This window comes from Protopterus annectens, chromosome 11.part0 (genome assembly GCF_019279795.1).
Source record: "Protopterus annectens isolate FY-2018-M chromosome 11.part0, PAN1.0, whole genome shotgun sequence".
Lineage (NCBI taxonomy): Eukaryota > Metazoa > Chordata > Ceratodontiformes > Protopteridae > Protopterus > Protopterus annectens.
Genome location: NC_056745.1, coordinates 198965413 through 198991212, shown reverse-complemented (window position 1 = coordinate 198991212; position 25800 = coordinate 198965413). Strand labels below are relative to the sequence as shown.

At 42.1% G+C, this 25800-nt stretch overlaps 1 protein-coding gene across 1 annotated transcript in view; it reads left to right on the top strand.

Moving 5' to 3' along the window:
• The window catches only part of DDX11 (DEAD/H-box helicase 11), a 1280855-nt gene that overhangs the window by 1201036 nt on the left and 54019 nt on the right, over positions 1–25800 (top strand). Inside the window, exon 24 of the mRNA XM_044087617.1 lies at positions 13001–13085. Within this exon, the coding sequence (XP_043943552.1) occupies positions 13001–13085 (85 nt within the window). The remainder of the gene's footprint in view (positions 1–13000; positions 13086–25800) is intronic.

The following is a 25800-nucleotide window of genomic DNA, read 5'->3' as shown; positions in this document are numbered from 1 at the left end:
ACTGCAGCAGTGATTAAAATGATGAACATAGGTACAGTTGTGTAAGTAAACTTTCCATAATAGTAGATGTTTAAATGTTCACTGCTGCAGTAGCTGCTCCCTCCCTCCACCCCCCTTGTTCTTTGGTAAGTTGCTTATCCCAGTCTGTGGTTATTTGTTTTTTGTTCTTCTTACCATTGTTCTTTCAGGGCTCAGCCTCCATCTTTCTGTTGGCAGGAAAGGTCTAAAGTGCTCGTCACCCAGTCAGCTCAAGCTGCCTGACAGTTTGTGCATGTGGAAGGTGCCCTGAAGTTTTGGATGCTAGCCGGCTGTTATATCCTTGGCAGGATATAACCCATAAAGCTAAGGCTACTGCAGCAGGGATCATTTAAACATCTACTGTTATGGTAAGTTTACTCACACAGCTGTACTTTATTGTCCGTCACCTAATTGCACATACAGGACTTTACCCTCCAGTGGATTAAACATAGCATTATTTTTCCACATATTATTTGTCAAGTCACACTCATAGCAAGTTATCCCCATTGCAAAAAGTATGCAACTTTGTTTTTATTTATTTATCCTTTGTTGACCAGATTAGTCCAGGTAGGCTGTTTTCAAGGAGACCCATTGTAGTAGCCAATACTAATTAGTGGAATTTAAGCCAGGGCATTGGGGAGCTTCCATTACTTTTTTTTCTCTAGGTGGTGCCAGAGGGCTGCAAGCAGGGGAAATGTGAAGGAGAATGCTGAAAAAAATGACAGATTTGCTGTTTGCGGATATGCCAGTGAACAAAATTAGTTACATTGATGGTGAAAAGAGTTCTGGAGCCTTAAAAATGTTACAGATGAATTTGTGATTGCCTGGTGTGATATTGCAGAGAAATGTGTGCAGGAAGCTGCTGATACTGACACTGTTTTCTGTACAAGAATCTGCTTCATTGAAACTGAGACTGATTTTGATTTTAGGAATCCAGAATGTGCAGCAGGCTGTCACAGTAGTGGAGAAACTAGTGAAGTGACTGCAGATAAACTTTGTGGATTATGATTTGTTTTTGGAACTGCAGAGAAGCAGCAGATAAGGGATACTGAGCAGAGATGTTCATTTGCTCAGGCGTGAGCCCTGGGCAGCGATTTAATTAACAGTGCAAACTACAAGAGAAAGGAACAGACCATTTGTGAGAATACTGCAAAGATATAAGACTATTCTAGGCTGATACAATGTTGGGGGGGTTGGACCCTTGGGTTTCACTGTTAGATGTTACAGTTGTGGTATATTTAGGAAGTGAAACTTTTTGTTAAACATTTAAAAACTATACATTAACAGAAGTTTGTAACACTGTCATGCTAAAGGTTTTTGTGAGCAGTGGAAGAACTTTGTTTTTTCATGCAAGAGCTGTAATACAAAAAAAACCTCTGCGAGCAGTTTGCACCTGCTGATATTGAGAAAATTGAGTTAAAAAGGTACTTTGAACATGTCCTGTCATATTATGGAATAAAAAATGTGATTGCAAATGTTTGGACTGGAGCAGGGGAGGCACAGATTACATTAACTGAGAGAGAAAGGAATATTGCTCCCATACTAAGAATAATAAATGTTGTTGGACAAAGGGGAACTGTGAAATACTAAGGCAGCTAAAAACATGCTTTTTTATTAAGGAGACAATTATGTAGCTCAAGCATATCCAGACTAAAGATGTGCACAGTGCAGGGAGAGAGAACATTCTGTTAAAATGGGAAAGAGACCAGATTTGTCAGGTGCGAATGAAGAAAGTGAGACGGGATGTGTAAGGTAGAAAGGGGTGTGGGAAAAAGATAACTTGCATAACATTCCTATGCATAACAAATATAAAAGGATAGAGAGGAAGGATGGGATAGTATGTAGAAATAAGATGTTAATTTGTTAGCAAGTAGACTTAGAAAAAGAAAGTTGAAATTAGGAGGATGGAAAATATATAAACCATACAAGAAATTAAATTAAGAGAATATTATGTAAATGGTTTCAGGAAGTAAATACAGATATTATGTGTTTGCTGGATGTGAGGTTTATATCACAGACACACACACACACACACACACACACACACACAAGAAAATAAAATTAAAGCCATGTCGGAGGGAGAGGAGGTTAGTATGGAATCCATGTCATCTATATACCTGCTCAGGAATTGTAGTGTTGTTGAAATTAGGAAGCTTTAAACTGCTAGATATGACAATATTTATTCAAGATAGGGTACTTGTTGCATGTGTGACACCCAAAGGATGGGTGTATAGGCTTATTGTTGACTATGCTATGATGGAAGCTACTCTTTTGAGTAGTGAAAACGCTGTCTATTTGTTATACAATAAACCTGCGTTCAGGCTTTAGCTGGCTCTGCTTTCTTTTTGTGCTCGTACCTGTGGTTTGCTAAATGCTATGATGATGGGGAAAAAAGACAGGGCCGTTGTAAGGAATTAAAAAAATGTGTGATGAATATGGATATTCTGATAGTAGGAGATTTTAACTGTAGCCTATGGAAAGAAGTTAGGAAAATAATGCAGGATATAATAATGTGTAGGGATGTGATGAGACTGTGGAAGGTAAGGTTAAGCAAAAAAGTCGGTTTGCTTATAGAATAGAACGGGAAGTCAGAGAATACAAAACTGATTACTGTCAGAAGAGTTAAAGGAAGCAAAATAAGGAACATGTGAAGTGGGCTTTGTGATCATATGGTATGTAAGCTAAAACTGGGGAGCGGGAAATTATATTAAGGAAGGCAAAGGACTAAGAAATAGGAAATATAGTACATACAGATATAATGAAATAAATGGGTTGTTTGAGGATCATGTATGAGGCCATTTTGTAGAAATTGGACAGAATGGTGGCAATTATTTTAGCAGAAATATAAAAGGGTTTTCATCATGACAGAAAGGGAAGTGAAAAAATTAAGAAAAGGTGAGTATATTTATTTATTTAGGTGAGTATAGGTAAGTATAGGAAAATAATGATCTGGAGAAGGAGATAACAGTAGAAGAATTAGAAAATTTAGAAAGTAGTTCTCCAGGCCTGGATGGCTTGGGGTATGAAGACATTAGTGAAAAAAAGAAAATCATTTGTTTGAGAATGTATTAAATGAATGGTTAAGAGAGTAGGTAGAAAGTGAAGAAGTATGAGGGTGCTATAAAAAGGCAAGAGAGAAAAGTATTAAAAAAATGGAGATGTATAACATTAGGAATATAGATTATAAAATTCTTATGAAAATTATGCAATTAAATTTATCTAATGTAATGGGAAGAATAGTCCGTAATAGAATATATGGAACAAAGGAAAAGCACGCTAAAGATATGCTGTTGATAGTAAAGTAAGTGGTAGATACCATAGTGATAGAAGGGGGTGGTAATGTAGTAGTGTGTGATAGAAAACACATGGCAGTGTACAGCATGAGGGAATTTGGGAGGTATTAAAGAGTTTTTATTTTACTGGCAAAGTAATAAAACTTTTTAGAATTGTATATGAACACCCGTGGAATAGGGTGATAGTAAATGAATGGGTAGGACAACACTGAAATTGCATTAAGGAGTGAAGCAAGGTTGTCATAAAAGTGGGGAGTATTTACTTTACTGATGATATTAATTTCTTTAGTAATAGTCAAGAACAGTAGGAAAGTAAATTAAGCAAGTAGAAAAATAAGGCAAAGTGTAAAAGTATCCAGTTCATGACCTACACAGATGATTATTTTTTTTATCAAGAAAAATAAAGAATAGATGAAAAGTATTTGGGTACTGGAAAATCTGTTAAGGGGGGCTGGATTAAAGTAAAAAGAAAATCAAAGGTTTTGGAGCTGAGACAGAATAGGAGGATATCTTTCATTAATCAAGAGATAAGTGTGTCGGTGTAAGTTTGGGAAGCATGAAGCAGCAGGAAGAAGAGATTTTGGAGGAAGTTAGAAGCAGTGCTGTGATGCAGAAAGCTTTTAACATGTTTTAAAAAGGGTATATGTTGTGTGTGTGTGTATATATATATATATATATGTATATATATATATATATATATATATATATATATATGATTCATTTGTACATGTTATGGAAGCTGAGTTATGTGGGTGGAATACAGGTCTTTCCAGCATGTAAAGAAAGAGAGTTACTAGAGATAACAGGGGTTATATGGTGATCAAAAGTGGACCTAGTTACACAAGGATTGTTTTAAGAAAGAAAAGGGGTGGGTTGGGATTAATCAAGCCAGCAGTATTTTTTACGTCTTTAAATTTGTATTAGAAGCTGATGAAGTTTGAACAAGGGAAAATAGACATATTATGAGAAATTTTGTGAATAAGTATAAGATATGGTAGTTAATTATTCAGATAGGAAAAAAGAAGCAAGGTATTGTAAGTAAAGAAATGGAAAAATATATAAATAAAATGAAACTATGGAGATGGAAAATAGAGGTTCAAGGGATGAAAAGAAAACATTGCTATGAAGCAGGAATGGAGAAATTTTATTACGTTTAATCCTGGGAATATTTAGTAGAGAGAAAAGAGATGTTTATAAAGGGGAGTCAGGAAAGGTTCAAAGAAAAGGAAGAAGCAATATTCTGTGGAGATTAATGTCAGGCAAATTGCATGTAAAGGGACAAATGAGCTTTAAACAGCAAAAGGAAAGCCTAGCTAAAATGTGCAATACAGAAGAAACAAGGAAGCATGCTTTAAAAAAGTATAGGAGGATGAAAATGTTTTGAGAAAATGTCAAGACGAGTATGCATGTGACTTTTTAGGAACTAAACACGGATGTGTTATTTGTGGAGTATAACAATGTTACAAGGACACAGAGAGAAAAAACAATGGATTGTATTTTGATGAGAGCAATATGGAGTCCATGCCAATGTAAGTGTGAGGAATTATTGTATAACATTATGAAATTGTACTGTACTGTTAAGAAGAAATACATTTTGGTGGCAGAGAAGGGTGTTGGGAGGGTGAATTGTAAATTAAAAAAATAAATAAAAGGAAAAGTCTGTTTTGTTGGATGATAAAATGTGAGAAAAGTATGTGATTAATTTAAAAAAAAGACAAAGATGAGCAATGTAAAATATATGATATGTAAGTACTGGATTACTGTGCAGTATAAATAAAGCTCACCTTTACCAAGCATCAGTGTCTGAACAGCAACTCTAGGAATTGGTTCTCTTTTGGGAACACAGAATTACAGGGCTCAACTTTGTGATCTCTGGGCCTTCGTAGTCCTTTAACTTCTTCCACCTTGGTAGTTACCGCTTGTGATTCATCCCAGCCAAAGGGCCATCAAGTAGGGTACTTGATGTTTGATGTAACAGATACATTATTTTTGTAAAGGTTGATCTAGAAGAGGGCCGTTCTTGATGGGTTGGGAATAAGCTTTATCTTTCCCCTGTAGATACCTACATCATCCGCCAACTTTGGCTGTTGGAGATCATTGTAAAAAGAGTAAGTATACACTTGAATATTACTTTGTTAATAATTTGTCAAATTCATTATTATTTCTTGATTTGAAGATACTTGCTGATGAGAAGCGGCTGAACTAGCAGGCTTATGGGGCATGTGTGCTAATGTGGTCAGCTTGTTACATTATAGCAGGCATCAGTACAGGTGTGTGGACATACCCCAAAGTGCACCTTATTATAGCAGGCATCAGTACAGGTGTGTGGAAATACTCTAAAGTGTGACTTATTAGGCTTTTGCCTTACAATGACTAGTAGAGAAGATGAAACCAACCAGAGAAGATGAACTATGATGATGGTCTCAGGTCAGCTTTTATTAAAGAACTGCCTTACTCGTAATTATGCATTATGGTAATTACTGTATAGATGTTTTGTTCATCAACTAGTGTTACTAGGTCTAAAAAAGAAGTTATGTCCTTACCATAACGTTCCATGTGGAGTGTTCATCTCGCCTTTGTTCTTACACACGGGTTCGGAGCCGATCCTCGGCTCCGAGTCGGCCGAATTGCAAAGCTCTGAATCTCAGAGAAGCTCGAGACCAGCCCATATCCCACAATCCTCCCTGCCATTACTCAGATCTAGTTTGCAAACAAACCAGACCAAAAGATCCAACACCTCCGGTGCTAGAAGTATACACTCTCTCAGACATTCAGAGACACTCTCTCACCATAGCAATAGCTAATGGTCGAAACATATATCCCATGATACACAGGACCATATACCCCGGAAGGGGTCAAGACAAGTCGATCAGACTCTAATCCTACCAGTTCTTCCAAACACGTGGGGAGGGGAAGGGAGGGAATGTAAGAACAAAGGCGAGATGAACACTCCACATGGAACGTTATGGTAAGGACATAACTTTTTTATGTGAGAGTGTTCAATATCGCCGTTTGTTCTTACACATGGGTAGCATCCCTAGCTCCGTCACCCCGAGTGACTCATGGAAGAACATTCCTAAGCACAGTGGAACCAAATGATGTCCTGTCATTGGAGACTTTGTCCACTCTATAATAGTGATGAAAGTATGTGGCTTAGACCACGTGGCTGCTGCACAAATAGTGTCCAAAGGTAAGCGAGCTGCATGAGCTAAGGAAGTGGAGACGGATCTGGTAGAATGGGCCTTAGGTTTGGTGGGTAAGGATTGATTTGATTTAGAGTATACAAAGGTTATACAGTCAGCAAGCCATTTAGATAGTGTACGTTTAGTAATTGCCATGCCCTTTTTATTGTCTGCAAATGCGACAAAGAGATGATCCGTTTTCCTGTAAGCTTTGGTCCTATCCAAATAAAATCTTAATTGCCTGTGAACATCCAACTTGTGCAACATATACTCCAGTTTGTTAGTATGGTTCTTGAAAAAGGTAGGGAGTTCTATAGACTGGTTAATATTCGTAACTGAACATACTTTTGGAAGGAAAGATGGATTTGTACGCAAAGAGACTCTATCTGGATGGAATATCAAGTAAGATGGTCTGACCGATAATGCTTGCAATTCTGATACTCTACGAGCTGAGGTCACAGTGACGAGGAACAGTGTCTTCCACGATAAGAACTTTAAGAGACATGACGAAGCAGGTTCAAAGGGTGGCAACATGAGTTGCGACAGTAACAAATTCAGGCTCCATGGGAAAGAAAGGTTTTCTGACGGGCGGCCTAAGATGGAAGGTTCCTTTCATAAAGGCCTTACAAAGTCTGAGAGACATAATGGAGAACCTTCCTCACCAATATGGAAGTTTGATGTGGCCGCAAACTGTACTCTTAGCGTGGAAGTAGAAGCTCCTTCGTGAAAGAGGATAGATGAGAATTCTAAAATTTTATGTAGAGGAGCTACCAAGGGGTCTAAGTGTTGGCTAGACGCCCAGTATACAAAGCGTTTCCACTTACTCGTATAGAGTTTAGTAGTGGAAGCTTTATGAGAAGCGACCAGAATGTGTTGAACTGCCAGGGGGAGTAGATCAGACCTGGCTAGGCAAGGAAGCGGAGCAGCCAGGCTGCTAGTTTGAGGGACTGAAGAGACGGGTGAGGAACTCCCGACGAATGGGTTAGTAGATCTGGTACTGGGTCCAGAATCCATGGTTCCTCTATTTGATAGGCTCGAAGAAAGGGGAACCATATTTGACAAGGCCAGAATGGGGCTATGAGTATTATTGTCCTTTCCAGGTTCCTAGCTTTCTGTAGAAATCTGGGAATCAAGGGAGTAGGTGGAAATGCATATAGGAGACCTGGGGGCCAATCGTGTATTAGTGCGTCCCTGGGGACATCCCCCGGAGGGGGTAGAAGGGCAAAGTAGCTTCTGCATTTTGCATTCAACGGGGAAGCAAACAGATCGCAGCAAGGCTGGCCCCATTTGCGGAAGATCTTTTCCGCCATCTGTGGATTGAGGGACCACTCGTGAGGTAACAGGATGGCTCTGCTCAACCTGTCCGCGATGACGTTGGATGACCCCGGGATGTGCGTTGCTATGAGAAAGCGACCCGTGGACTCTGCCCATTGCCAAATTCTCATGGCCTCTCTGCATAACGGGTAAGACCTGGTTCCCCCTTGCTTGTTTATGTACCAGACCACAGACATGTTGTCCGTCTGAACTGCTACTGTTCCTAGGGGTAAGAGGGCTTGGAAGTGTTGCAACGCCAGGAACACTGCCCTCAGCTCCAGAACATTTATGTGTAGAGTGTACTCCATGTTGGACCATTCTCCTTGGACTGTTCTTCCCTGAAAAAGGCCCCCCCACCCTATCAGGGAAATGTCTGTGGTTATTGTGGCTGTTGGACTGGGTAGAACAAACGGACGACCCATAGTGAGGTTCTGATCGCACACCCACCATGAGAGGTCCCGTCTGCAAGAGTCTGTTATCCTGATGTTATCCTGATCTCGTGCACTAGGGGTAGGTGTTGGAATGACCACTGCGCGAAGAGCAGCCATTGTAGGATCCTCATGTGTAACCTTCCCATAGGAACTGCGATTAGTGAGGCTGCCATCAGTCCCAAAACTTTTAACACCAGTTTGGCCGGGGCTTTCCTGCTCTCCAGAAGAAGAAGAACCTGCTGTTTGATGGTTGACACCCTTATTGGAGGGAGCTTTAGTAGTGTCGATCGTGTATTTAGGTCTGCTCCAATGAAGGAAATACACTGTGAGGGCGATAAGCAAGACTTTTCGAAGTTTATGGAAATCCCTAGGTGGGAACAAAGGCTGTGTGTGTAGTCTCTGGCTTGCAATAGGCGACGCTCGGTGGTGGCGGTGAAGAGCCAGTCGTCCAGATAGCGAAACACTTGGAATCCTTGTCGTCTGAAGTGAGATGCAACTACTGCCATGCATTTGGTGAATACCCTGGGGGCTGAGGTGAGTCCAAAGGGCAGAGCTCGAAACTGAAAGAGACTGGCTCCCAGTCGGAAGTGCAGGTGATCTCTGGATGGTCTGGCCATTTTGATGTGGTAGTACGCTTCTTTGAGATCTATAGAGCACATTCAATCGTCCTTCTGTAAGAATGGAAGGATCGATTGAAGCGTGACCATCCGGAACTTTTCCTTCTTCACGAAGGTGTTGAGATTGCTGAGATCTAAGATCGGTCTCCAGTCCCCTGTCTTTTCTGGAACTAAAATGAACCTTGAGTAAGTTCCGGATCCTCTTTGGTCCGCCGGGACTGGTTGGATGACTCTGTTTTCGAGCAGCTTTGAAATTTCTACAGCTGCTGGATTTCATAGACGGGGTGGTACATCTGGAAACCTTCTTTGTAGAGGTGGAGTTGATGTGAAGGGGATTTTGTATCCTCTGGTTATAATGCTTTTTACCCAGGAATCCGAAGTAATATTTAGCCAGGCCAGTGGGTATAAAGCCAAGCGACCCCCGACTGCCTCCAGAGCAGGACAGCCGGGCCTCCCTTCAGGAGTGCTGGAAAGGCTTCCCAGGGACGGAATCCCTGTCGCCTTGGTTATGCGGACCCCATTTCTACCCCCCCCCCCTCTGCCTCTGGAGGGGGTATCACTCTGTGTGGTTTGGAAAGATCCCTGATTCTTACGGAACCAAATTTTTCCGCCTTGTTGCCCTTTGGGGTACGGTCTAGTAGGAGCGGAAAAATGGACCCCGACAGCAGACAGGGTCTTTCCCTCTTGCTCACACCGAGTCAGAGTCTCCTTAACCTTGGGCCCGAAAAGTGTAGCACCATCAAAAGGGGCATTGGCATAGGAAGACTTGAAGGCTTCTGCAAAGGAGCACAGCCGCATCCATGATTGTCTTCGAAGGGCAATCGCTGAAGCTGCAGCTCTACTCGATCCCTCGGCTGCATACGAGATGAGCCTCATGGATGAATTTACTATGGAGGTGAGGGTGTTAAGTTGTGCTGTTACTTTTTCGGAAACAGCAGCATCTGTGTTACCCTGGAGGGTATCTGTCAGCTCCTTGATGAGATCCCTCTGCAAACGTGTGAAATGAGTCAAATAGTTTAGCGAACACATGGAAAAAGTCGCTGAACTAAAAACACGCTTCCCATATCTGTCCATAGTCCTAGAATCCTTATTAGGAGGATGAACAGATGAGGAAGACTCAGACATCTCCTTTTTCATGGCTGCCGCCACCACCATAGCGTCGACAGGAACTCCCTTGGTGAGATAAGATTTATCTTGGGGGGCAGTGATGAACTTGTTTGGTTTCCTAGGGACTGGTTCCACTGTGTCAGGTGCCTCCCACACCCTTCGAGCAATCAATTCCATGAATTCATCGAAGGGCGGAGTCACCCAGGAGGTAGAAGGTTGAGCCCCAAAAGCCTTCAGCAGCACCAACTCGTCCTCAGTGGGGGCTAGGGATTGCCAATCACCCCTCTGTTTCAAGATCTCCAGGATGTCTGCAAATGACACATCCTCCGAGGGTGATTTGGGGGACCCCTCTGCCTCATCCAAGTCGGTGTCAGACGTTGGAGATTCCTGTGGGGAATCTATGTGCCTCCTCTTGCACAACCGTTTCCTCGGGACCTCATCAGAGGGGGCTTCTGGTGAGGCCTCCAAGGAACAGGGGGAACCCTCTGGGGGTGGCTGAGGCAATGGGGCTCTACGCTTTGGATGGGTCGTGGGAGCAGAAACAGAAAGTGGCCCTTTTGGGGAAGGAGAAGATTCCCCTGATGAAGTGGTTCTCTTTGCAGACAATACTTTCCTCATAAGGTCAAAGGCCCCGGAACCCTGGGCCGAGGGCTCCCCCGGTTCCGAAGAACATGGGAGCATCCCAGACCCAGGTGCCGTGGGCTCTGACCCCGAGGACGGAGCCAAGCCAGTCTGCACCGAGGCCCCGAGAGGGAGAGTCGGCACCGACAGGTCGGTACGACTCTCGGTCCCGGAACCGAGGAAAGACCGTCGGCTCCGCGACTCCCCTATCGGTTCCGAAGGAGTCGAAGTCAATGGTGTCGATCGTGCAGTGGACGGTTTCAGCACCGAGGGCTCCACTATCATCAGGTCATCCTCTCCCAGCTCCGAGATCTGGATGGGTCTCGAAGGAGGACCCGTTGGAGGTATGGGAAGGCCTTCTAGTTTCGACACCAACTGGGAGGAAACTGCAATTAACTTGGAAAGGGCCGTGTTTTCCATGAGTTTCTGCATGACACGATCCACATCTGTCTCAGATAAAGGTCTGGAAGAACGGGTCGAAGGAGCCGAAGATGGCACCGACAGAAGAATGGATGGTGGTGGCAGCTCCAACACCGGTTCCAAGATCTGGGGCTCAGGGAAAGGTAAATTTTCGACGCTTGGCCCTGAGGTCTGTGGAACCGGCGAACGAACCCTAGAAGATGAATTTGGAGCCAATGACATGGGCTCCGACATCTTCGACCCCTTCAAGGATTTAGAAGCCTGATCCGACTTGTCCAAAGCCTCTTGAAAGGCAGGCTTAAGTAATCCTCTGTCTATAAGCTTCCTGCGTCTATCTATCATGACCCTCCCGCTAAAGGAATGGCAAATAGAACAATCCTCTTGAAGGTGGAGAGGGCCAAGACAGTAGATGCAGGAAGCATGATCGTCAGTAATGGATATTTTCTGCCCACACTGACATCTCTTAAAGCCAGATTTAGCTTTCTCCGACATGACTAATAAAACAAACACTTCACTAGGCTAATGAGTAGAAAGAAACTGCTAAAAACTACTAAATCCTATAAATGTATATATAAGTCTGGAAAAGGCTATATAATATAAGACACTCACAAACCACACCCAGAGAAAAAAAGGGTTAGGCCACAAAAGGGTGCCTGAAAAATAAAGGGGATATATATATATATGTATATATATATGTATATATATGTATATATATATATATATATATATATATATATATATAAAACACACACACACACACACACACACACAGCACTTCTATAAACTAATTAAGAAATATAAAGTTATTTCAGCAAAAAAAATAAGTAGCTTATCTGTAAACTGTAACCAATTATCAATTTTCTATCTGGTCCGAGCTCTCCTCGATCCGATCTGTTGCAGCGGCAAACTAGATCTGAGTAATGGCAGGGAGGATTGTGGGATATGGGCTGGTCTCGAGCTTCTCTGAGATTCAGAGCTTTGCAATTCGGCCGACTCAGAGCCGAGGATCGTCTCCGAACCCGTGTGTAAGAACAAACGGTGAGATTGAACACTCTCACATCTATTATTTGTTCCTACCTTAATGTCTTGTTTGTATACTTTTCTTTAACTACTAATTTTTTTACTGTCTGTATATCACAAGTCAAATGCCCTGTAAATATGTAAATAATTTAACTTTGTATTTGCTTGCCTTGAACCAGATCTTTTAACATTCACACTTAGTGTAAGTTTGTATGTGCCTACTAGCACCTAGGTTGTATGTAAAAACAGTTCATGGCCATCAAAGTGGTTAACAAATATATCAATAAAATAAAAATGAACAAACACTGCGGAGGGAGGTGGAGATGACCCATCATAGAGTTTTGCAACTTCAGCTAGCAAATCTGGTATATCAAGAAGTTTGAGGGCTCTCATTCGGTGGGGGGGGGGGGGGTCTTCCATTAGAACTATTCTACAAGAGAGGGAGCCACTAGAGAAAATTCTGATCTAGTTTCTATTGAATTAGACCAACTATCTTTGGAATGGTCCACCTTTTCATTATAAGTAAGAAGAAACCATCTTTACATAGTTCAAGCAAAGTTGTGAGAAATGTCTAGGTATGTTTGCCACATTCGTGGAAAATCTGGAGTGACCCTGTAGCCATTTTGACATAAGGTTGCCATGGATCATTGATTAGCATGTGGTTCTGTGTCACTGGCTTATTATGTTTCTGTTATTTTCTGTTACTTCTGCTATCATTGCAGGAAGTGTAGATTGGTGAAAAATATGCCCTTTGATCAGGTAACATAAATGATTTTCATTCTTGAATTGCTTTCTGCATATGTGTTTTGTGACTGTAATTCCTTATCCCAATCATCAGTATTTTTATATGTCAGTGTTTTTTTTTTTTTTCAAGCTTTGGTACAGCTGGAATTAGTTCTGAAAGCATAGCTTGGTATAAAACATGCCTTTAATCAGGTAAAGTAAGTGATTTTTCATTTTTGAAATGCTTTTTGCAGATGTGTGGTTATGGTTGGAATGCCTTTTCCCAACATTAAGTCACCAGAACTGCAAGAGAAGATGGCTTATCTGGATAAAACAATGGTATGGAATAAAAACTTTCTTTGTTTAGTATTTGCAGAAAAAGTGCTCCAGATATTTATTTTTAGTTTTTGAAGATGTTATGCTAACACCAGTTATTTAAGACAGCTGTGTTTGAATAAGATAGTACTTTTCCTATTCCATTTCCTATTTCTGGTTGTGGATGGGTATGTGTTTTTAGCATATCTTCCTTCATATTGTTTTTTTTTCATTTCACTATGTAGACAATTACTCCGTTTGCTTTTGAGAAATAATTTGTAAGGGAATGGAGATTTTATGTTGTCTGAAAATCAAAACGTATTCATCATTATACTCTTCTCATCTCTAGAGAGTGCTTTTTGCAAATTTCCAGTGGGGTTACTGTTAGTTTTAGTTTAAAAATTAGTTTTTAGAAATGACTAAACACTTGTCAAAAGAAGAAAGTGACCATTTCCAGGATAAAGTTTCATCTGACTCATTGATTTGTTGACCTGCCAGGTGGTTTGCGCCTCTTCATTGACTGGTTTATAAGTGAGGATAGTACATTATATGAACAGGCATTCTTCCCTACGTACAGATGACCAGTTTCTAGCCCCTGTGAGGGAGAAGGGTGTCTGATTATTCTGTCACGTTCTGCAGCATTAGATCTAACAGCCCCCCCCCCCCCCCGCCCACTCAAGATGCTGGATAAATCCCAGTGGGGAATGTATAACATCAAAACTTTGGCATTTTCTTCCACAGGGGAACTTTTGAGGGTTTTATTAAAGCCATTACCATAAATGTCATTAGTTTCAGTTCCTCCTGTCAAACTGTTGGTACCTAGAAGGAAAAGAGGTTCTTCACCTCTCTTGCTGCTCCAGATTCTTAGCCTGTATCCGCAATTGTCTTAACTCAAGGAATGGCCTCCTTCCAGCTACAACAGAGCTCAACTGTCTGGAGAACACATTCATGTCTTTCATTTATCCCTGATTTTACCTTAAAACTTTTTTGTTTCTTAAAATACAGGACATACCACATTTTCTGTATCACTGAACTTTTAAGGCATGTTTTACTCATTTTAAAAAGTGTTCCTGATTTGGAACCTTGGCTCCCAATTATTTTTGTGTATCCCTGAGTTTTGAATGAAGCATGAGAGTCACGTGTTAGGAAGATCCTGCAAAAATGTACTTGTTGCCTCACTGGATGAAGAGGAAGCAACTCAATACAGAGTCAAAGATCTTTAAAGAGAGTACTGCGATACATGCCAAAGTCTTGATTTTCCTGTGGGGCCTCAGGGTTGGGAATGCCTAAACCTGATTTCAGATTACCCTTTTTTTATGTAGCTGTTACAGTACCTCTTCCTAAAGTTGTTCTTGTTCCACACTTAATACTTGTTTTTGAAGAATGTGAGAATTTTTATTGACCTTTGATTCATTACTAGTTTGTCTTTTTATTTTTGTTAATGTATCCTATTTTTCTTGGCATGTGTTATCTCTATACTATGTGTTCTTATTTTATCACTGCTCTGGTTTATGCTAACACTTACTAGCTCCTTCTTCTTACTGTCATTATTAGCAAAAATTATATTTTCTTGAATGCTCATTTTATCATCTTATAGCTTCAGTCCTCAACTCCACCCCTCCCCTGTTTCTTTCTCTGGTTTTCTTTTCACATGAGAAGCTCTATCTTCATTTGTTAAAAAGGCAGTCATGCTCCCAGATGAGGGAAAAAGACGAATGTAGCTCTTAAAGACACTCTGAAGAATCTAAATAAATTCTACTTAGAAGATTTGGTGGATGAATTATTTGCTGAATTGCAATGTTTGCTTGATGTACAGTCTTAAAACAAAATTTAAAAACAAACAAAAGCAGAACACTTGTGACAAGTGCAAATGTGAATTTTTCATTTGCTTGAACAGGATGCAGGCAGTCCTTTATGGTTCAATTAGGCATTTGTGAAGTAAACTTGTTTGGCTTGTTTTATTGAGTTTTACATAGTTAACTGAGGTAAAATCATTTCTGGTGAATGGTCATGATGCTCATTAGACCAAGGTTTTGTCCTTTAGGGTGGCAGCACTTTTCTAGTAACTCTGTTTAGGATTCATACATCTAGTTTTAAAAATGTCTTCTTAGCACTCGTTTACTACTTTTGAAGGTAGGCTGTTTTCTTGACTACCCATTTCTCCCCCACTCCCTTGCTTCATTTAGTCTAGCCATCCCAGTGCCCCAAAGTGAGCTGGTGGCTGGCATAGATCTTAAGGTTATCCTGAGGGGAGGGGGGGGGAGTGCCAGTGACCACTTCTACAGCTGAGGGGGGTTATTAATGACCTAAATTAATTCCTTGCCCCCACCCCACTGCATTCTTAAAAATCTGAGGGCTACTCCCCTCTGTGAATCATACCTCCCTCTTAGGCAGCATCTTTGAATGCCTGCCCCCATCCAAGACAAACATTCCTATTGCTCCTTGCCAGGACCTCAAATGCTCAAGGTGCTCATCAAACCTGGGCTGTCTGGGCTGTAGGTAGTTCTTTTATCCCTATATGCTACAGTGCTGGCTCTGACTGCCCATTTCTTTATTGAAAGTACTGTACGTGTATATGTTTATCGCCATGGCTGTATTACAACTTCCTGTGGGTTTCTGGTGTTAGTAGAAAATTGTCCTTAATAGTTGTAATGTAAATTGTACCTCTGAATAATAAAATGTTCACATTACAGATTTGTACAGGTTGTGGCTGATTGCTAAGTTTGGTCATATGACTGTTACAGGTTAGAAGTGTGCATGTGTAAGTTGCCATAATGCAGTAAGGAATGTTTCTGGTGCAGCTATGCAGTTGTGCATCTGTTGGCACAACAAGGGTCTTCATTTTACAGGTTGTGCCTTCCACCTCCCAAGAGGGCAAATTTACACATTGTATCCCCACTCCCAAGGGCACAAATTCACACATAAACAAATTTTGAGTGCTGTGATTCTAAATCCCTTGTTATCATTTTTGTGGTCACCTTTTATGATTTTAAAATGTGAGGGGTTGAGACATTTGATGACATCTGCTAAGTTTTTTTAGTACTAGCTGTAACCCAGGCATTATGGCAGACAAAGCTATAGAAAGAAAGGTCTAAACTGTGCTGTCCCTGTCTCTAAAAAAGAGGCTTCTAGCATAGTGGGAATACCTGTTCAACAAAAGATAAATTAAAGTGAAATTAAATTCTGGTTCAATCCTACTAACTGTAATTAAAACTTTATCAAAAGTATTTTCAAGTACAACATTTTCTGCAGTGGAGGAGGGTGCAAATGGTAGCTCACCTACACCAATGCCTTCTTTCCCATGTTTATGGTGCACTGTATCAAGCTTATGATGCTTTTAAGTTTAAAATAGAATTTTCAGGGTCTTTAGAGGCAATGTAATACATCTTTAGTTCTGCCTGCAGGGGTATGGTTCATCATGCAGACTGCAGTAATTCTCTTAGCTGACTTGAAGTGGCAGTTTTCCTCTACTGAGGATGTGACTTTAGTTTGAATTTTACGAAGATGCCTTCTTGTTTCCACAGTTGCATACTTCTGGAGTTGGGCAAAGTCCAAATAAACTATTGTCTAAATAAACCATCATCATGTGACCTAGCAAGCATCTTCAAGCAGTAGCCTTTTGCTCATATTGTGTGGATTATAGGTTCATAGGTAGGTACTAGGCTATTGGCCCTAGGGCCTATATAAGCCTAGCCAAAAGGTACCCTGGCTTTCGCCACCCAAGAAAATTGTTTTCCTGTGCCGCTGTCGAGCAGAGCCACAGAAGTGATCCCCGGGGTGAATTTCCTATCTCCCATCCAATCCTCAAGAATTTTCTTGAAGAGTGCTAATGAGAAACTTTGTTTGATATAGATAGGTAGTTTGTTCCAGAGTGTGGGAAGTCTCTGGGACAGGAATCTATCCCTCCAGCATGTTCTGTTTATTGTGGTGACAAGGTTTAGGTCCCTAGAGCATGTAGTTCGGAGGGATTAGGATTTCTTTAAGTGGTGCATGTCCAAAAGCTCTGGGTTTGACATAGCTTTGTATGTTAGACAGAGATCGCCTCTGAGTAGGTGATATGCAATGGAGTAAAGCTGCAGTTTTTTGAGACGGTCTGCGTAGGGCATCTGTTTGAGGCCAGTAATCCTCTTAGTGAGGTATTTCTGCAGCCTTTCCAATTGTTGTAGATGTCTTGTGAGGTGCATAACAAAAGGGGCGCTGTACTCTATAATGGGTCTAATGAGTGACGAGTAGAGGGGAACAATGACCTCTTTTTTCCTGGATGAGAAACCCTTTGTGATGAGGTGTGCCACATAGAAGGATTTCCTGACTACTATGGCAATGTGATTATCAAAGGAGAGACTACTGTCCACCTGTGTCCCAAGGTCTCTTATCACACTTTCGGTGTTAAGTAGACTACCGCCTATGTGGTAGTTCATGGGTACAGAGTTTTTACCAAAAGGGATGACAATGCAATTTTTGGCATTACGCTTGAGGCTATGGCTTTGACATCAGACATCTGTCTCCGCGAGGCTTTTTTGTAGGATGTCCACATCATTTGGAGTTTTGATTATGGCTTCTAGTTTGCAGTCATCTGCGAATATCATTAGCCAAAGACCTTCTGTGTTAGCCTGTACTTCAGAGAAGTAGATACCAAACAGGAGAGGACCCAGGACTGAACCCTGTGGTACTCCACTTGCCACTGGTCTGAAGTTGGATTTGGAGTCTGCTACTTTCACAGTGTGGGTTCTGTCCGTGAGCCAGTTGGCAACCCATCTTGTGACATAGGGATTTATACCTAGTTTAGTGATTTTATCTATAATTCCAGAGTGGGGGGTGGTGTTGAATGCCTTGGCGAGATCTAGATAGGCTGTGTGAACCACCTTACCCTCATCTACGGCTTTGGTGACGGCTTCAAAGAAGTCTATCAGGTTTAGAAGACACGATCTGCCTTTTACAAACCCGAACTGGGTGGGGTCGAGAGTTTGGAGATTACCAATGTCATTGTTTATAAGTTCCATAGCCTTGCAGACCAGGCTCGTCAGGCTAATGGGGCAGTAGTTCCCGGGATCCGTGGTGGCTCCCCCTTTGTGGAGTGGGATAACCGTCGCTGTGCGCCATTCAGTGGGCACATAGCCTGAGCTGAGGCTATGATTGAATATGGTACTTAGGTGGGGTGCCAGTTCATTTTGTAGTTCATATAGAACTCGGCCTGGGATGTTGTCAGGTCCTATGGATGCTGTGTTCTTGGCTTTGGAGAGTGTGTTTCTTACCTGTGCAGCTGTGATTACAGGAACTTTGCATTCTTCTGGTATAGAGATGGGCCTTTTAGGTGATGAGAGGAGGGTAACGTTAGCACTAAACCTATTTGCCAGGATGTTGGCAATATCAGTTGGTTCTGTATATTTAGTGCCATTGTGCTGTAACTCAGAGCAGATCTGAGTGTTGCCATTGAGATTCTTGACATAGCTATAGAATGCTTTGTGGTTGTCTTTAGAGTCAGTGGCGATTTTGTTTTCGTAACTAGCTTTGAAGGATTTTATGAGGGACCTCAGCTTCTTACTGAGGCGGACCAGGGAATTCTTCCAATCTTGGGATTTAACTCTTTTCTGCAACAGTTTCTTTTTCTGTTGTAGAGTTTGTTTATGACAGGGGACCACCAGATTGGCTTCCTTTTTTTGGAGGATAGCATCTTGGTTCTGTTAGGGATTGCACGATCCATGCACTCATCTAAGTGTTTATAAAGTGCATTTGTGTAGGATTCAGCAATCATACCTCTATTGTTCATCAGCATGGGTGTCGTGAAGTTTGCCACTTCTGTCTTAAGAAGAGTGAAGTTGGCTTTGGAGAAATTTTTTTACGGTGGTTTCCCTAATGGGGGGTGGGGACGGGATGTGGATGTCTAGGGTGATTAGCTTGTGGTTGGATCTGACCAATGAGGAGTTGACCTCTGGTGTGGAGCACCAGTTGCCCATGTTGGTAATGACCAGTTCTAGGATATTGCTGCCCCTGGTGGGGGTGTGGATAAGTTGATCAAAGGCATTGGAATTTATGAATTCCAGAAAACGTTGAGCACAAGAGTTGGTACATGAGTAGTTTTCCCAGTTAATGGTGGGGTAGTTGAAATCACCCATTATTAGGGTGTTAGGTTGTACCATAATATTTTCCAGTGTATCAAGAAGTGAAAAGTGGGAATCCTGGGGCATGGTGGGGGATCTGTAGCAAGCTACAATTTGGATTGCAGTCTTGCCCAGAGTTAGTTGCACTTGGATAATCTCAGATGCGTTATGCTGAGCAACTAGCCTGGAGGGGTGGATATCCTTAATGGATATGGACACGCCTCCGCCTTTAGTGTTTCGGTCCAGGTTAGGTGGCCGAAAGGTGTGGTATCAATTATAGCCTGGTAATGCAGGGGTACTCTCTGGAGCCTTGAACCAGGTCTCTGTCACTGCACAGATGTCAATGTTCTCCATTTTAAGGAGTGCCTCGAGTGAGTGCAGTTTGAGGTTTAGACTTCTAGCATTGAGTAGCAATACCCTCAGATTTTGCTTGCTTGTCCTTGTTACGGTGGTGAATTTGTAATTTGAACCTTGCCTAAAAAAGACACAATAGGGGTGGCTAGAGCCTTAGCCAGTATCAGGAATCCCAGGGGCACAGGTTTAGGCCGTCTTTGGCAAAGCATCGTGGTTCGTCAATCATGTCATCTCAGGCAGAGAGATACTGGATCCCTTTAGAATGACACCAGAAGCTTAGCCAATTGTTGAAGTGAATCATTTTGTCCTTGTACTGTGGTATCATTCTGGGTGATGGATGGATGCTACTCAGGGCTAGGGTCATACCTGCCTGGGCTACAAGATCTGACAGCTCCTCCATGTCCCGTTTCATATAGTCCAGGGAGGTACATCTCAGGTCATTCACACCAGCATGGAGAATGACAGAGTCATATTTGTACTTGTTGTGGAGTGACCTGAGTGCCTGCGTTATGTGGCGGATCCTGGCACCCAACAGGCAGCTGACAGCAACTTTCTCCCTGTTTAGCCTGGTGAGTGGAACATCAGTGTGCCTGACTATAGAGTCACCTATGACTAGAGGTTTGGGTACGTTGTTATGCCTTATGGGCTGTGGTTGAGTGGCACGCTGTAAGGCTGTGGTTGAGTGGCATACTGAGTTCATAGGTAGGTACTAGGCTATCGGCCCAAGGGCCTAAGTAAGCCTAGCCAACAAGGTTCCCTGGCTTACGCCACCCAAGAAAGTTATTTTCCTGTGCCACTGTCGAGCAGAGACACAGAAGTGATCCCCAGGGTGTATTTCCTATTTCCCATCCACTCATCAAGATTTTTCTTGAAGAGTGCTAATGAAGAACTTTGCTTGACATAGATGGGTAGCATGTTCCAGAGTATGGGAAATCTCTAGGATAGGAATCTATCCCTCCAGCATGTCCTGTTTATTGTGGTGACAAGGTTTAGGTCCCTAGAGCGTGTAGCTCAGAGGGATTGGGATTTCTTTAGGTGTAGCATGTCCAACAGCTCTGGGTTTGACGCAGGTTTATATGTTAGGCAGAGATCACCTCGGAGTAGGCGATATGCTACGGAGTATAGCTGGAGTTTGTTGAGACGGTCAGTGTAGGGCATTTGTTTGAGTCCAGTAATCCTCTTTGTGAGGTACTTCTGTGGCCTTTCCAGCTGCTGCAGATGTCTTGTGAGGTACATTCCAAAAGGGGCGGTGTACTTGATAATGGGTCTAATGAGTGTCGAGTAGAGGGGAACGATGACCTCTTTTTTTCCTGGATGAGAACCTTTTTATGATGAGGTGTGCCATGTAGAAGGAGTTCCTGACTACTGTGGCGATGTGACTATCAAAGGAGAGACTACTGTCCACCTGGGTCCCAAGGTCTCTTATCACACATTTGGTGTTAAGTAGATTGCTGCCTATGTGGCAGTTCATGGGTACAGAGTTTTTACCAAAGGGGATGACACTGCACTTTTTGGCATTGAGCTTGAGGCCATGGCTCTGACACCAGGCATCTGTCTCAGAGAGGCCCTTCTGTAGGATGTTCACATCATTTGGGGACTTGACTATGGCTTCTAGTTTGCAGTCATCTGCGAACTTCGTTAGCCGGAGGCCTTCTGAGTTAGCATGTACTTCAGAGAAGTAGATACCAAACAGGAGCGGTCCCAGGACGGAACCCTGTGGTACTCCACTTGTCACTGGTTTGAGGTCAGATTTGGAGTCTGCAACTTTTACAGTGTGGGTTCTGTCAGTGAGCCAGTTGGCAACCCATCTTGTGACGTAGGGATTTATGCCTAGTTTATTGAGTTTAGCTATAATTCCAGAATGGGGGATGGTGTTGAAAGCCTTGGCGAGGTCAAGATAGGCTGCGTGAACCACCTTACCCTCATCTACGGCTTTGGTGACTGCCTCAAAGAAATCGATCAGGTTCAGGAGGCATGATCTGCCTTTCACAAACCTGAACTGGGTGGGATCCAGAGTTTGGAGGTTATCAATGTCTTTGTTTGAGTTCCATGATGATATGTTCCATGGCCTTGCACACCAGGCACGTCAGGCTAATAGGTCTATAGTTCCCAGGATCAGTGGTGGCTCCCCCTTTATGGAGTGGGATAACTGTTGCTGTGCGCCATTCAGTGGGCACAAAGCCTGATGCGAGGCTATTATTGAACATGGTGCTTAAGTGAGGAGCCAGTTCATTCTAAAGTTCGTGTAAAACACAGCCTGGGATGTTGTCTGGTCCCATGGATGCTGTGTTTTTGGCTTTAGAGAGTGCAGCTTTCACCTGCGTAGTTGTGATTACAGGGACTCTGCATTCTTCCTGTATAGATATGGGCCCTTTAGGGGGTGAGTGGGGGGGGGGTAAAGTTAGCACTGAACCTATCTGCCAAGATGTTGGCAATATCAGTTGGTTCTGTAATTTTCGTGCCTTTGTGCTGTAACTCAGAGCAGATCTGGGTGTTGCCATTGAGATTCTTGACATAGCTATAGAATGCTTTGTGGTTGTCCTTGGAAGTAGTGGCGATTTTATTTTCGTAGCTAGATTTGGAGCATCTTATAAGGGATCTCAGCTTCTTACTGAGGCTGACCAGGGAGCTCCTCCACTCATGGGATTTTACTCTCTTTTGCAACAGTTTCTTCCTTCTGTTGTACAGTTTGTTTATTGCAGGGGACCACCAGATTGGCTTCCTTTTTTTGGAGGATAGCGTCTTGGTTCTGTTTGGGATAGCACGATCCATGCACTCATGTAAGTGCTTATAGAGTGCATTTGTGTAGGATTCAGCAGTTGTTAACTGTATTGTCCATCTGCATGGGTGTCATGAAGTTCACTACTTCTGTCTTAAGAAGCATGTAGTTGGCTTTGGAGAAATTTTTTACTGTGGTTTCCTTAATGGGGGGTGGGGGTGGGATGTGGATATCAAGGGTGATTAGCTTATGGTCAGATCGGACCAACGAGGAGTTGACTTCAGGTGTGGAACACCGGTCACTCGTGTTGGTAATGACTAGGTCTAGGATATTGTTACCCCTGGTGGGGGTGTGGATAAGTTGATCTAGGGCATTGGAGTTTATGAATTCCAGAAAGCGTTGCGCTAAGGAGTTGGTACATGAGTAGTTTTCCCAGTTAATGGTGGAGTAGTTGAAGTCGCCCATTATTAGAGTGTTTGGTTGAACCCTAATATTTTCCAGTACATCAAGAAAAGAGGAGTGGGAATCCTGGGGCATGGTGGGGGATCTGTAGCAAGCTACAATTTGGATTGCAGTTTTGCCAAGAGTTAGTTGCACTTGGATAACCTCGGATGCATTATGCTGAGCAACTAGCCTGGAGGTGTGGATATCCTTAATGAATATGGACACACCCCCACCTTTGGTGTTTCGGTCCAGGTTAAATGGCCGAAAAGTGTGGTATGAGTTATAGCCTGGTAGTGCAGGGGTGCTCTCTGTGGGCTATGTGTCATTTGGGTTGTGTTGGGGGGGTGGAGGTTGCATGCATTTCTGCTTTTGAGGACCCGGTTGCTTTCACTTTTAACCTGTACTACATGTTCACTGGTGAATGCAGTTATTCAGCAATTTCCATATTTTATTTCACTTATTTTATTTTACTGAAAAGGTATATACAGTGCAGCTATTTCCACTTTTACCATTAAATTTAATACAGCTGTAGTCTACCTAGTTCATGTTTCATGCATTTTCCTTTCAAAAAAGCAGTAACTCTCTAAACCAATTACAGTTCCCACGCATCTTCCTCCTTCCATGATTCATTCATGATGCTTATGGTAAAAGATGCAACTTAATTTGCATTCATCCTATTTCTTCTTTTGAAAAACCCTCTGAGTTCTTCGTGACAAACTGGAATGCATTGCTATTTTTACTTGGCATATGTTTGCCTTGATAGATATTGGTGCCTTTTTGACTGTTTCTTGGATCTTTGGTTATATGGTACTTTACCAGCTGGGAATACCCTGGCTTTATCTCCTGCCTTAACCTAACCCCTTGACAGCAATCACAAGCTTTGGATTACCCTTTTATGGCTTTCACAATACCCAGTCAATTTTGCATAATTACCCTTTTTGTATATTTTATGCTTGTATGGCCTGCCAAATGAATATTTTGGGCTATGACTAAGTGCCTAATAATAGGATCTTAAGATTACTAAATGTTGCAGCACTTTGCCCCCTATATCCTCTTTAGGAGTCCACATGCTGTACAACAATCAGTGTTTGCAATGTACAGATTCCTGCCCTTGAGGATTAGGAGCTCATTGGCCCTTTTTCTAAAGTTGTATAAACTGGGATCTGGGAGCTGCACCTGCCTTTATTTCTCTTTCACCACAAATTCTGCTTCTAATGGAAATCCAGTACATTTTCACAACTGTGTTGCAGATTTAGACTTTTACTGCTTTCAACAGTGCCTTGACCTGAAGTTATGCCTTCTAGTGGAAGTTTAGAACCTTCTGACAGCTATGGCTCTGTTTCAGGTCATTTACTGTCACCAGGCTCTTTTTTTGAATTGGCCACTTTAACAGTCTTTGACGTTGTGGATAGTGGCTGGGTCTAGCCCCTGATACTTTTCCCATATGATTGCCTCCATGCTTGGCTGTATGTAGTCATAGTTATACAGGGTACTTGGTACTTATCAAAATCACTATCCAGTAGAACATCTGCTTTCGTATCATCAAATAGTTTCACCTAGTTTCCCTGCCCCTCTTCGCAGTCCAAATGAACCCTGACTTTTGGCACCCAAAAAGGTGTTCCTGCTATGATCCTAAATGGAGTGGATTTCCCATGCAAGTAATATTTCCGACAACTAAAGGCTTATCAATAACATTTGATGCAGTATCACTATTAGCAATAGTTTCTTTCTTATCTACAAGGATATAGTATAGACCCATGTGACTTTTGTGAGCATTTGCAGTTTCAAGACAACCTGCCACTACTTTTTTAACTCATGTATGTATTTTGTTAATCACAACCTACTGCTGAGGACACTTGGGCAATATATGACCCATCTTTTAACACTGGAAACATTTTACTTCAAGACCTTGTCATGTTTTTAATACAGTGTTTTGCAATTTGCTGTGAATGTTGAGATTGCCCCAGTGTGTTCCTTTATACACATGTGTGCTTTGGATGCCCCCTTCTTATGCAGTTGTGCCCTAGTGGCTAGATAGACTTCATCCTTTTCCCCATTTTCAAAGTAGTGTTGTTCTCCACTTTGCTAACCATATTCTCATGTCCTTAGCCAAGAATGGAGTGCGTGATCCATTATCATAAGATCGACTAACATTTTAGAAATAGTGATTGACACGCACTCACCCATCTCTGAAAGTAAGTGCTTATTTCTGCAATTTAGTCACTCATGGTGGAGTCTGCCTGTGCTCTCTGAAATTTTTTTAAAACTTTGTGGGTCAATTTAAACCATTCAAATAAACAATGTATCCAATGTTGTCTATTTTCATCTGATTCAGCACATGAGTTGTCAGATCCGACCTTGGCATCATTTCTGAAGCTTCAAGGATCCAGTGCTCTGGCTCCTCCCCTACCCACTATTCCCTCCACTTCACCTTAGTACCTCAGATCTTGTTTGCCACCTGAAGAATCAGACATGTTGTACGAGGGCTCTGCTATAAAAATAAGCATATCCTTTTAATTTAAACATCTGATTTATCTTTCCCTTTGAATCTCCTTTCCTACCAGGAGCTTTACATCTCTAGCTTTATTTCTTTTTTCAGTAGTTATTAATAGTTTTAGAAAACAACTTTTTGATTAATAGTAAGACAGTTATTGTATTTCCCTTTTTGTGTGCAGTGTTAGAGCGTTTTCTTTGTTTGATACATAATTTCTTTATCATAGTGTTAGCAGTGAGATGCTTCTAAATAGATAGCCTTTTAAAGTTCTTCTTGTGCATTTTTTAAAAATATCAATACCTTTCTTTGTGGTTGTTAACCGTGTATAGTTGTTTCAGTTTTTCAGGAATGTCCAACAGAGTCAGGGTTTTAGAAAAAAATGTGCAGAATGCGGGCTCAAAATCCCTCCTCACATTCCTTGTGCGTTTATTGCTTTGACTCTGCCCATCTTGAGACAGAATAAGAAGCCTGTGTCTCCTGTGGCACTAGGTTTATCCAAACACGCCAGAAAAGTTAATTGTTAAAAGCCTTCTTCCCCACATTCAGGGTCTTCTCACTCAGCTGCCTCCTCCTCATCTTCTGCATCCCCAGTTAAGATATAGAACAAAGACGAGAGGAAATATAAAGACA